Source organism: Phalacrocorax aristotelis, chromosome 5, assembly GCF_949628215.1.
Source record: "Phalacrocorax aristotelis chromosome 5, bGulAri2.1, whole genome shotgun sequence".
NCBI lineage: Eukaryota > Metazoa > Chordata > Aves > Suliformes > Phalacrocoracidae > Phalacrocorax > Phalacrocorax aristotelis.
In genome coordinates this window covers 2,969,145-2,981,438 of record NC_134280.1, presented here as the reverse complement: position 1 = coordinate 2,981,438, position 12,294 = coordinate 2,969,145, and the positions used below count along the sequence as shown (strand labels likewise).

The following is a 12,294-nucleotide window of genomic DNA, read 5'->3' as shown; positions in this document are numbered from 1 at the left end:
AACAGGGCCATGGATAAACAGTTCTCAGAGAGGGAGGGTGTTTTGGGTTTTACTTCTGTCACAGGTATAGCTGTGTGCTTTTTTTGGGGTGTGTGTGAATAGACAGGTGAAATAATAGAGGACTGGTAAGAACAATGATGTTCTTGGCACTTGATGTGCCTGGGTTCACATGCAATAGTTTTTGCAAGAAAATGAGTAGAAATTGGTGTACGTCTGTTGCTAAAAACTGTCTGAATGAAACGCTCAGTTGAGTAGATGCACAGTTTTGTAATCATAGAGAGACGTCCCAGGCAGATTCCTGAACTAACCTGATCTGATAAGCTTCACTCAAACCAGAAAGATAGGTTGATTTAGCTGACACGTAAGAAGGAAGCTTAGCTGTGTGTTCCTTGATTTCTGTTTCATGTGTGGCTCTGGTTTTTGCGCCCTGCAGAAGGCACTGGAGCAGCAGATGGAGAGTCACAGGGAAGCCCACCAGAAGCAGCTGTCCAGGCTGAGGGATGAAATTGAAGAGAAGCAGAAAATAATTGATGAAATCAGAGAGTATGTTCACCTGCTCCATTGCTTTCTCTGTTCCTATCCTGTTCTGTGACACTGCAGGGATGTTTTGGGGTTGGTTTTGTTAGTTTTAATGAATGTCTATATATTTCAGCACCTAACAGGAAGTAGTGTCCTTACATGCAACACCCAACCCTCTAATTATTTTGCACAGTGGATTGTAGTGCCTGGCTCTTTATTGTGGAGCTTTAACAAGTCCATAAAATTATAGAGAGGAAGAAGAAAGAATAATGTTACACCTGCAGGTCAGAAGGGAAAAGAAGGTTGGAGAGAACAGATTTTAAAAGATAAAAGTTTTGAGGACCTCATATAGCAGCTAGTCCTGCCACAGACTTTCTGAGCATCTGGGTGGCTCGAATGTGTCCCATTTTCACACCCTAATATTTCTTCCCAACACAGCAATGTAACTCTGTTAGTCAGGTACTCCAGCACTTGGAAAATTGAGGGTTTTGCTCCTGTACTCATCTTTTTTGTCAGTGTTCATAAAACCTAGGCAATCCTGATGTAGTGTTCATTCTTTCATCACATTTATTGTGTGGCCAAAGACTGATAATGGGGAAACGTGAAACGTGAGGAAGTGGGACGGAAAGATTGCAAGAACAGTTTGTGCCCTTTAAGATAAAGGAAGCAAGCCACTGATTTGAATTCTCCAATATTTTTAAATACGGTTCTTCAGATTCTTTCTGCTTAATTTCTTTCACATTTTTTCAGTGGAGACTTACAGCTTTACTTCCTCTGTCTAACCCCATTTTGTTTATGGAGATTTACCTTGTTCATGGAGTTCAGGGCTGAGCTGTACTGATCTTTTCTTTTCCTTTCCAGTATGAATCAGAAGCTGCAACTGGAACAAGAGAAACTGAGTGCTGATTATGATAAATTAAAAATTGAGGACCAGGAAAGAGAAATGAAACTGGAAAAGCTCATGTAAGTCAACAGTTTTCTCATCTGGTGTCCTTGAATATAGTGTCTTTTAATATGTCCACAGGAAATGTCCTAGTGAGAAGCATGCGTGTGGAAATATTCACGCTGAAAATATCATTTCATTAACAAAGCCAAATGCAGTACTAATAAAGGATTACCAATTACTTCTTATTTTTATATCGTAGGTTTTTTAATAGTGGATTTGATACTTGCCAAAAATATTCTTCTTTTAGAGCTCTGATTTTATGAAACATCATAGCAAGTGTTAAATCCCTCATTCCTTAACGCACAGCAACACCAAACAAGACAGAATTTGGAGGGTTTGGGTGGGTGTTTTTTTGTTTGTTTGTTTGTTTTTTTTAAAGTAACAAATCAGATGTCTGAGTAAAAGCCTTTCCTGGAAATGAGAGAGAAAAATTTCAAGTGTGGACACAAAAAATGGAGATGGTGGCAGAGCCATTCCATGTGAGAAAGCTCCATATTTGGGACAGTCGAAAGCGTAATTACAGATGCAGAGAGATGTACGATTTGCTCACATCTGCAGATGTTCTACCCAAACTGAACGTTGGTTGAGTCTCTTCTGTCTTGCATGACTTCAACATTTTTGTTTTGTGTTTAATGTTGTGATCTTTCTAGACTGCTGAACGATAAAAGGGAGCAAGCAAGAGAAGATCTTAAAGGGCTGGAAGAAACAGTGGTATGTCTTAATTACACTTTATTGAGCTTTTTTCCCGCATAGGTCTTCAACACTGATATATTACTAAAACACTTGTATCTGTGCCCCCAAAAATGACCAATTTATATCATAATAGGCTAAATTTGTGCACTTTGCCAAATCATGACATTGAATTTTGAAATTTGAGATCAAATGCTATTGTTGTTGCTTCCCGTGTATAAGCTATCGCTGTTAAGTCTACTGGTACGCTGTTTCACTTTAAATCACCTGAAATAAGCAGTGTACTGAACAGTGTACCCACAGTTAGGTGATATGTGTCTCCTCTAACTTTACCAGTGTAACAGCTTACAAAGAAATCTGATAATGTGCATGCAAAGTTAAAAACGCAATCTATGATGGATGGCTTCAGGCTTGAAGCTGTTGCTGCACAGTTTTGTTGGAAGCTACATTTTTATCTGTCTGTAAAGCTCGTCTATACGCAAGCTTTCTCAAAGATCTCAGAAGCGGGTCGAAGCCATAGCAATTCTAGGAGCATCACACAGTGACTTTTGCTAGTGTTAACATGGTTATTAACTCAAAACCAGGATTTTCTCCTCTGTGTGATGCTTTAAAAATTAAGCTAATAGCGGCCTCAGGATCAGTTGAACTTGTTACTGAATGAACTCATTACTGAAGCTGAACTATTTGGGTCCTGATGGCTTCCCTGCCTTGTTAAAATAAACTCATGCAAGGGACAGATTTAACCAACCTTTCTGATATGAACCGTACTCATCAGATACTTACCGAGCTTGCATGTGGACTCGATTTGCCCTGTATGCCAAATGAGTAAGGCAGCTGGAAATCAGAGTTAGGCAGTACGAGGCCATCAGCTTGCAGAAACCCAGATGATATTTTATTAATTTTTGAATAAGCATCTTTGAAGTATCTTACATTAAGACTTTATTCACTTTGTTAGACTTTTAATAGTTACTGCAGCAGGAATTAACAATCAAGCATAGCAAATTACAGGAAAACGTGAGCCATCAAAGGCCAAATGGTGGCTTATCCCTGCCCTTTGGGATGGGGAGGCATCAGGCTCTGTGGGTGTTGCGTGTTGTTGGGATGATTGATATGATAAGGAAGGGATGAAGAGCAGTTTCGGTGGGACTACAGCTGCTGCTTTTCTTTGGCTTGTTCTCCTTCCCAGTGCTGGGCTGGTGAGGAGGTAGAAGAAGGGGTCCCATGGGAGGGAGTTATGGGGTGGTGGGTCTGTGGGGCAGCACCCTGAATGGGAGCTCATGGGGAGGCGTCTGCTCTGCAGCTGTGTTTGACCTGGAGTGGCACATGATGCCTCCTCTGGGTACCACGTCACTCATACATAAATAAGCTGTTCTTGTAATGTATGGTTTCTAGTAGTCCATGCAGGAACCTTCTCGTTTTTGGCTTCTAGTCAGTTTTGCCTTTTTGTTTGGAGAGATAAAGATAAAAAAAATGCAAGTTCAAAAGCTTGTCGTCGTGGTGGAGCTTATTGAGCGATTCATTTAAATTCCAGGGTGTGAGGGGATAAGCATGAAATGGAAAAGCTAAGGTTACTCATGCCAACTTTGGAAAGACAGTTCTCTTGGCTGTGGCTTTGGGGCAGTGTGAGGTTGGATGAACTGCCTATCCACATAGCTTCCTTTCCTGCAAATGGATCAGTGCTTCCATCCTTGTGGGAGTAGGGGCAGGGTTGCCACTTCTTGTGTCACACTTCCAGTCTGGACTAAGGTGATTATTTCGCTGAGCCTGAGAAGTTGGTGCATATAAAAAAACCTGGGAAAACCTGGATTTTTGCCAAAACTTGAAGAGCACTTAGACATCTTAAGTGCCTGTGAGTAAGCATTCGGAGCGGGCCAATGCATTTGCTGGAGTGAAATCCAGAGCTCTTCCACGTCGCTAGATGTGTGTAACCATGGCCACTTTGTGAGACTTCAGCTTTCTGCTATTGTTTCCCCACGCCCTAAGACGGAGTCAACGTATTTTCAGAAGTAGCTTTGGAGTGGTGAGCACCTTGGGAGGTGCAAGAGCTCTTCAGTGGGGAACAGCGTGGGCACTGCCTTTCTGTGAGCTGCATATACCTACAGGCAGGTACATCTCGATAAGTAAATCACAGGACAGTGTTATCATGTACTCAAATTTGAAAAGAATTTTTACCCCAGAGTACCGACTATGTCTTACTGGTTTATGCTTTTTAAAAATTATTATTATTTTGATTCCAGGCGAGAGAACTTCAGACTCTTCACAACCTACGCAAACTGTTTGTGCAAGATCTCACCACCCGTGTTAAAAAAGTAAGACTATACTCTTAAAAGTCTAATCTTTTTTGCAGTATTCTTGTGATTTGCTGGAAGCCTTTAGTGCATGTTGTTACAAAATGGGTTATTGTCTTTTTCAATAACAGTGAGTAATAAGATTAAAACTGTTCTGATGTTTATCACCTTCTGTTTGGTTCTAATTTGCTAAGGACAAGGCTTCGTGGTTAAGTGAAACCAACCAATCCAATTCAGTTCAGTTTCAAAATTCTCAAAGATGGTATTAATGGGTATCAGAAATTATTCAATATTACTTACATTAACTTATGCTACACTGAATGCTGCGGCCCTTTCTTTCTATGGGCTTGTGGCTACTCAGCCTTTTCCTGGCAAAATTATTATTTGGCAGAAATTAATGTATTTTTAGCTGTTGAAGAAGAGTCAGAAGCTGCATGAATTATCAAAGGCTTCACAATGCTTTTCAGTCCTTTAGAGTAGTTTTTGGGAAGAGTTTTTATGCCTTTTTTTTTTTTTTTTTTTTTTTAAAAAAAAGGTTGAAAACCCATATTATATAAAAAAGTCTCCCAGGAGTGGAAAAAAGAGAGAAAAGGGGTTTTCCCCACTAAAATCTATGATTTTCCTATTCAGGATCCCCCCCCGCCCCAGTTGTTCAGTAAGAATAGTTTACATTTTGCGTAGCAGGGAATGTGGCTCTTAAATATCAAATGAGCAGATAAAATAAATTATTTTTAATTTGGGGCTCTGAAAGACTTTTCTGCCTTTGGGAAGCTTAAATTCACAAAAGACCTGAGCTTCCTCTTGAGTTTCTGCCTGGCTGTGCTGAATGCTGCAACTCTCTGTGCAGAGTGTTGAACTCGACAGTGACGACGGAGGTGGAAGTGCTGCACAGAAGCAGAAAATTTCCTTTCTTGAGAACAACCTGGAACAGCTTACAAAAGTTCACAAACAGGTAGGGGCTGCGCTTCCTGCCGGTGCCTGGTTGCTATTAAATCAAAATCTTATGTGTCATTTTCATTGATTGGTAGTAATTGCTTCTGGAAACTCAGCTATGAGGAAAAACTTTACATGTATCACTTTTCCTTAGTATTACAACTACCTTTATTTTTTAAAAAATATACTTTTTTATTGTTTCAAAGGATAATATTTGAAGGTAACATGTAGGTACTGTCTGAGGAAATGGTACCTATAGTTCTCAACTAAAATTAGGGGTTGGTATGAAAGCTGCTCTTCCCACTCCCCATACTTCTTATGGATGTGTTAAATAAGCTATTATTTTTTCCGTGAAAATACTCTTGCAGTTTTGGCAAGACTAATTGTCCCTGTATTGATATAATACATAAAACCGACAATAAGGTGTTTGTTTCACCTTGTGTGCTGATTGCTGGTTTCTGGATGGATTGTGTGTCTCCATCTTTGACTCCTGGTCTAAAGCTGCTTAGAGGCACCCTCAGAGGTGACCGAACTGGAGTCAACCAGCAAACTGATGAAAGCAAAGAAATAGAGGTTTTCTGTGCAGCTTAAAGGCTGGTGCCTCCCCAGGGTGCTGAGGTTGGTCATCTCTGAGCATGTCCATCTTTGTCTTCTCCCTCTTTCATGGGGTTCCCATTTCCTTTCCAGTTCTGCTGTTCAGAGAGACAAGGGCTATGGAGAGCCCTTCTCCATAGGTGCCCACTCTGCAAATGGTGGGGTGGTAGGCAAACGTTTCAGTTATACGTCAAGGAAAGAGCCTTACCCTCTGCTTACTGGAAGCATGTACATCCCAGTGGTGTGTGTATATATCTAGGCAGCATCTCGTTAGATAAAGCTGGATCATTTCTGCCAATAAGTATGCTTCCACCCTCTTGTCAGATGTCAGATGTCAGTGTTTCTGAACTGTGCCCCACTGTTCGGGTGCAGAGCACAAAACAGTAAAGATGTTTTTTATTTCATTTTTGAATAGTGTCATAACATTCTTCAGTGTGTTTTTCTGAATCTGTAATTAGTGAGACATGGCGCTCGCTGAGATTTGCTTTATTTATTCCTGTGGGAGTGCCAAAAAAGCAAACAGTGCCGGACCGTGACACGTGTCTGCTAAGGTTCAGTATTTTGAGGTTCCTAGTGAGCAGATGGTTTAAAGACCTAGTTTCTAAATGTGGAAATCAGGACGTGTTACAAGCGTTTTTCGTTTTACTGTTTCGCCGTTTTTGCACTCAGTTCACACATCTCCTGCGTTTTCAGATACAGATTTTTATAGCTCTTATTAGTGTATACTTACTCAAAACCAACTAGGTGTCCATGCCTCATAAGAAACTTAGAGGGAAAAATTACATTGGACTTTACCTGAATGTGATATCATCCTGCTCTTATTTCATATCATAGCTATTTCATAGAACAAGGGTTCAACACTTGCAGAAAAAGCACATTGTGACAATTTTTTTTAGCTTTGTTTGTGTTTTTCTTCTGGCACTAAGCCTGGACTAGCAGGTGTAAAACATCGTGATTATCAAACAACGTGTGAATGTTAGTACGTGCTGTTGCTTTGCTGTATTATTAATGTGGTGGTTAAACCACCTTTTCCCCTTTGCTCCAGAAAAGGGAGAATCACTCCCTTGGAACAATCTTCTGTTGATTTCTAGTAGTGGCATAATCTGTTCAGTATAAATTGTACTGGATTTTCTACCTGTTTGCATCATTTATTTATGAAAAAAATCAGTTCTCTATCTCGGCTATTGTTTCATGTGAAGTTAGATGTTATTCTGATAATCGACAGACCTTGCTCAGGTTCGTATTTAGTTGAGGCAGTGCATGAATTCAGAGTTGCATATAATCATCACATTTATCACTACAGGCCTTAAGTGATTTCTTAGCAATGTTGGAGGCATTGAAGTCTCCCATTTTCCCATATGCTTGAGTAGGGAACAAGTGGGTAAGCATGCCGTAACCAGTGGAGATGATGAATTTTTGATGATACCCCGTGTTGTCTATAAGCCATATTCAAGCATTGCCATTTTGAAATAATGAGGTGATCAGATATCTGTGAAATGCCAGGCATTTCTGTGTCCTGAAGAAATGCAGAATTTCTGCCATAGTTGCTCTTGAAATCTAGAAAAGTGGGTATCGTAGTAGCAGGGTTTGTGCTGGAGCCCTCACCGTCCGCCATCAGATTGGTGAAGTTTTGTTGAATGGAATAAACTCACATCTTTCTGGAAAATTTAAATTAATATCATACCCCAGCTAGACAAATGAACTACATGATTAAAAATAAATCGCTCTTTGACATTCAGCTTTTTACAATAATTTCTGGAAGAAATCTGTTTCTTTCATTGGTAGTATACAAGGTGTGAAGAGGCATCGGCCGTATTTTCTCTCTCCTTGGAAGAGGACCTCTCCCATAGTTTCTCATAGGATATTTTTGAAACTTCTTTTCTTGCAGTTGGTACGTGATAATGCAGATCTTCGTTGTGAGCTTCCTAAGCTGGAAAAACGACTTCGAGCTACGGCAGAGAGAGTTAAGGCCCTGGAGAGCGCACTGAAGGAGGCCAAGGAGAACGCCATGCGAGACCGCAAACGGTACCAGCAGGAGGTAGATCGCATTAAGGAGGCTGTGAGAGCCAAAAACATGGCACGGAGAGCACACTCTGCTCAAATTGGTAAGGACATGGAGCTAAAGGGTTAGTGGTTGCTCACGTACTTCATGGTTGGTCTGTTTGCTCATGTTTAAATAGCAAGAGCTTTGAAAGCAGCAGTCTGGGGCAAACCACAGGGTCTGCTTCTCCTCTGCTGCACAGGAATCTTCAAAGGCTTCACTTTTTAATAGAATCTGCCCCACCTAAAGTTTAAAGCGCCTCTGCTATTTAACTCAGTAAATAAATGGTATAATGGGTCTTGTGTGCCCTTCTAGTGACCCGAAAACCTGTCTCTTTAAATTAGTCTCTCACTTTCTTCCTCCCGCCCCCCCCTCTCCTTCTGCTTTCATTCTTTCCTTGCCTCTCTGGACCTTGTTCCTTCCTTTCTTTTTCTATGATTACTTGTCCTTGTGATTTAATTTGGACTGTGTAGGGTCAAAAATCTTCCTATATAATTCAGATGCCTAATATGTCTTTGTGGTGCAGTCTGAATGGTTCTACACATCCAAGTGGTGTTTAAGATGGGGCAATTTTTGAAATGCTTTGCTGAAATTGCTGAAGTAGGATATTTTCAATGGTGATGCTAATACTGGTGTCTTAAAACCTGAGAAATAATTAGATGGCACACACTATTTCCTGCTGTATGCTGCCTCTTGTGGAAAGCCATTGACAGCTTTGTCTCAGCATCTTCTGGAATGATATAAATAGTCAAACTGGATGTAGAAAGTACATCACTGACCACCAAGTGGGTCCATAATCTTTGCAGAGATGAGGGGCATGCATGGGATGGTTAAATGGCTCTGTCACAAGCAGAAAATGGATGTATTTGTTGCTGGCTGAGATAAGGGAATGCTGTGTTCTGCAGAGCCAGGTTACAGACTACTCTGCCAAGCATGGCCCCTTGTTTGGAAACAATGGGGTTTGTACTTGAGGAGAAGGTGAGGCAGAGAACCTTGTGTGAAAGCTAAACGTCCTCTTTGATTTCCTACTTTTACTCTGCAGCCAAGCCTATCCGCCCTGGTCATTACCCAGCGTCTTCTCCAACGGCTGTCCATGCCATCCGAGGGGGAGGGATGTCAAACTCCAGCTACTATCACAACACCAAATAGACGAGAAGTAAGACCGAAGTAACTTACTCATCTGTTCTTTCACTGATCACCCAGTTTTCTTCTATTTCAGTCTTGCTTTAAGAAGACCCACAGTATTTTCTTCTACTATTAGTAGGAGTTGTTTGCTGATAATTTAACTGTGAAAATCAGTCATTTAAGCGAGGAGTGCCTTGTTAGAATGCTTTGCAAGCTGCTGATGAGAGTTTTTATTTTAATGACTTATCACTTAAAACTTTTTTAATAAACTAAAATGCTCTGGTAAATCTGTACTGAAATTCACACATAGAGGTGTGAAACTCATGTAGTAAAAATAGAGCTCCAGAGGTTCCTTCTGCCACTCTAATTTTCTGCTTTCTGTAACATGAATGTTTCAGTGTTGTGATATTCCAGCCTGGGCCTGGCATAGAGCAGACGTGAGTGGCAGCAGCACAGAGCTCTCTAAATTTGAGTGTCACAGTTTGGCAAACTTTTGTTTCTTTTGCTTTGCACTCTTACTGAGCTCTCTGCAGAAAAATGTGTAAATATTTTACTTTAATTGCAAGGGCTTGAGGGTTTCTCCTAAGCAAAAATCTCATCCTGGAGAGATGAGTGGCATATTCCCTGACTGCTACATGTACCCTCCCCTCCCATTTACTTCTTTAAATTCTTGTTATTTCTGAGATATTTTACATCTGCTCTTACTTTAGATTATAACTTTATGATATAGGCATGCTAAGAGTTGGATGGTAGTGAGTGGCTGTGGAAAGCAGCCAGTGGACTGCTAAGTTGTCCCTCCAAGTTTGGCTTTTTTCCCCTCCTTCAGGATTAATTCTGGCTTACGACTCTCTTCTGATAGTATGTGGTTTCCTTTAGGCACTCAGCATTCTTGGGTGGTTTTTTCTTTTTCCTTTTTTTTTGGAGAATGTTTCATGTCATGCATGCATGCAAACCATCCATCACATCGCACTCAAGCTGTTATTGTTTTGTGCAGATTGTTTCTGTTCATTGTGTTTTCCATAAGCCATGTAGCTGCAAGCAACATATTTTCGCTGGGGATGAATTAGGGCAAGTCTTTGCTGAGTAATTTTGCACATGAGTTCATTCTGAACTGGAATTGCCTTTTCCATCTCACAAGTGAGATAGCTACTGTCTGTCTACTTCGTTGCATTCCCACCTCAGTGAAAGAGCAAAGAGAAGAGTGTGATACAGAGGCATGTAAAATATTTCCAAACATATATCGTAACAGCTGCTCTGGGGGAAAAAAAACTGCTACCTGCCTAAACTGGGTGGGCCTTCAATATACCATCTGCTGTGAAATTAAGTGTCAGACTCAAACAGGCCATGTATTTGGCATAGGCACATGTCAAGTGAACAACTATAGATTAATAAAAGTTATTAACAAAATAAACACACTTAAAACTAGATGGGTCTATAACAAGATAGGACTTTGGAAGTCCACAAAAACGCAGTCAGAAGGCAGAGAATACCTCTCAGATGTTTTGGATGCTGAGTTTTAGATTTGAGGGTGGTGAAGGATGAGCAGATTCGGGCCATGCTTGGAACGTGTTGCAGAGGAGTTCATGGACAATAGGGGTGGAGAAAACGAAGATGGAAGATCTTAGAGGAAACGGGGTAAACTTACGGATTTATGGTTTCTCAAAAAATTAGAAAAAAAAGTTCTGAAAAACAGACAGAAGCCCTACAGGTTGGAATGAAGCCATTACAAAAGTGTGTGTGTGTTTTTTCTTAACTGACAGTAGTGTTCCTTTATGGCGTTTATCGGTCTAGTTTCTACAGCTCAAGACTGAGTCCAACACCTGGCTGTGTTATGTATTACATATCATATGTTAGGCAACAATTTGAAATGTCACAGGAGTTGGACTCGATGATCTTTGTGGTCCCTTCTGTGTATTCTGTGTATTCTGTGATTCTATTCTATGATTACTACTTCAGAGAACCATATTTTAGTCTTTATAATCGGTTTTTTAAGTCATAGAATTATAGAATTATTAAGGTTGGAAAAGACCTCTAGGATCATCAGGTCCAACCCCCAACCCAACACCCCCAGGCCTCCTAAACCATGTCCCCAAATGCCACGTCTGCATGTGTTTTGAACGCCCCCAGGGATTGTGACTCCCCCACCTCTCTGGGCAGCCTGTGTCGGGCCTGACCCCTCTTACAGTAAAGAAATGGTTCCTAATACCAAATCTAAACCTCCCCTGATGCAACTTGAGGCCATTTCCTCTCATCCTATCACTAGTGACTTGGGAGAAGAGACCAACACCATCAGTCAGTCAAGTTCTAGATTTTTTTGCCCACATCTAGAGAGATGTCTTGAAGATATAGTAAGCTAAGGCCAAGCAGCGATTAAAAGGTCAGTTCTCATCATTTCTGTTCCTTCAGTTAAGAAGATTATTGGCAAATTGCAACTATTTGGCCGCCAAAGGATTTGGGGAGTATCAGAGTAATCTGAATTTTGAGCTCATTGGATGAAAGCCCAGGGGCCTGAGTAAGAGTGTGAGTAAAGGTACTACTTGTGCAGGGAAAACTTTATATAGATTATTTCCATGGTATCGTTGAGACATTTATATGCTCTGGAGAGCTACACCGTGCTTTTGAATGGCACAGTTCTACACAGCCAGCATGAGAAAAGAACTTTGTTTTATAGTTATTTAACAGCAATGAAATAAAGGTGGGATTTCTGTATAAATGTTTGCTGTCAAGTAACATACACTGTCTCTGGCATGACAATTTTATACCAGGATGAGGGGCAATTTATCTTATGTTCATTCATCATTCACAGTAAACATAATAGACACTTATCGCTGTTAGACTGGTCAGTAATTGTGATTTATTAACCCAGCAGCCTACCCCTCAGTAACAGCCAGTATTGCTTTTGCTGTTTTTATGAAGTTCAGTGGTAAAATTTCTTCTGTGAGGCTCATCAGGACAAAGTGCAGACTTCGCCCAGTTTGGGCCATGTTGCCTAGGTGCAACGTGCATGATGTAAGGAGATGATTTCTACCCCAGAAAGCACAGCGTTTGGTGAATAACAGTAGCAGATGGGAGAGAAAGAAATGTGGGCGTTAATAAAATGTGGTCCTGAAATTGAAAATTGCCATTAACTGGCTTAAAGAGGAGGCTCGGGAGGCCAA

At 40.8% G+C, this 12,294-nt stretch overlaps 2 protein-coding genes across 5 annotated transcripts in view; one reads left to right on the top strand and one right to left on the bottom strand.

Moving 5' to 3' along the window:
- Positions 1 to 12,294, bottom strand: part of ORC4 (origin recognition complex subunit 4) — a 446,994-nt gene that overhangs the window by 326,479 nt on the left and 108,221 nt on the right. The window lies entirely within an intron of this gene.
- Positions 1 to 12,294, top strand: part of KIF5C (kinesin family member 5C) — an 88,600-nt gene that overhangs the window by 69,383 nt on the left and 6,923 nt on the right. For 3 of the 4 annotated variants that reach the window (XM_075092758.1, XM_075092759.1, XM_075092760.1), the window contains exons 19-25: positions 434 to 543; positions 1,381 to 1,482; positions 2,116 to 2,176; positions 4,393 to 4,464; positions 5,291 to 5,395; positions 7,859 to 8,075; positions 9,054 to 9,167. In XM_075092758.1, coding sequence (XP_074948859.1) covers positions 434 to 543; positions 1,381 to 1,482; positions 2,116 to 2,176; positions 4,393 to 4,464; positions 5,291 to 5,395; positions 7,859 to 8,075; positions 9,054 to 9,160 — 774 coding nt within the window. In that variant the 3' untranslated portion in view covers positions 9,161 to 9,167. Of the gene's footprint in view, positions 1 to 433; positions 544 to 1,380; positions 1,483 to 2,115; positions 2,177 to 4,138; positions 4,228 to 4,392; positions 4,465 to 5,290; positions 5,396 to 7,858; positions 8,076 to 9,053; positions 9,168 to 12,294 lie in introns of those variants that run through there. The other variant, XM_075092762.1, reaches the window with a different exon arrangement.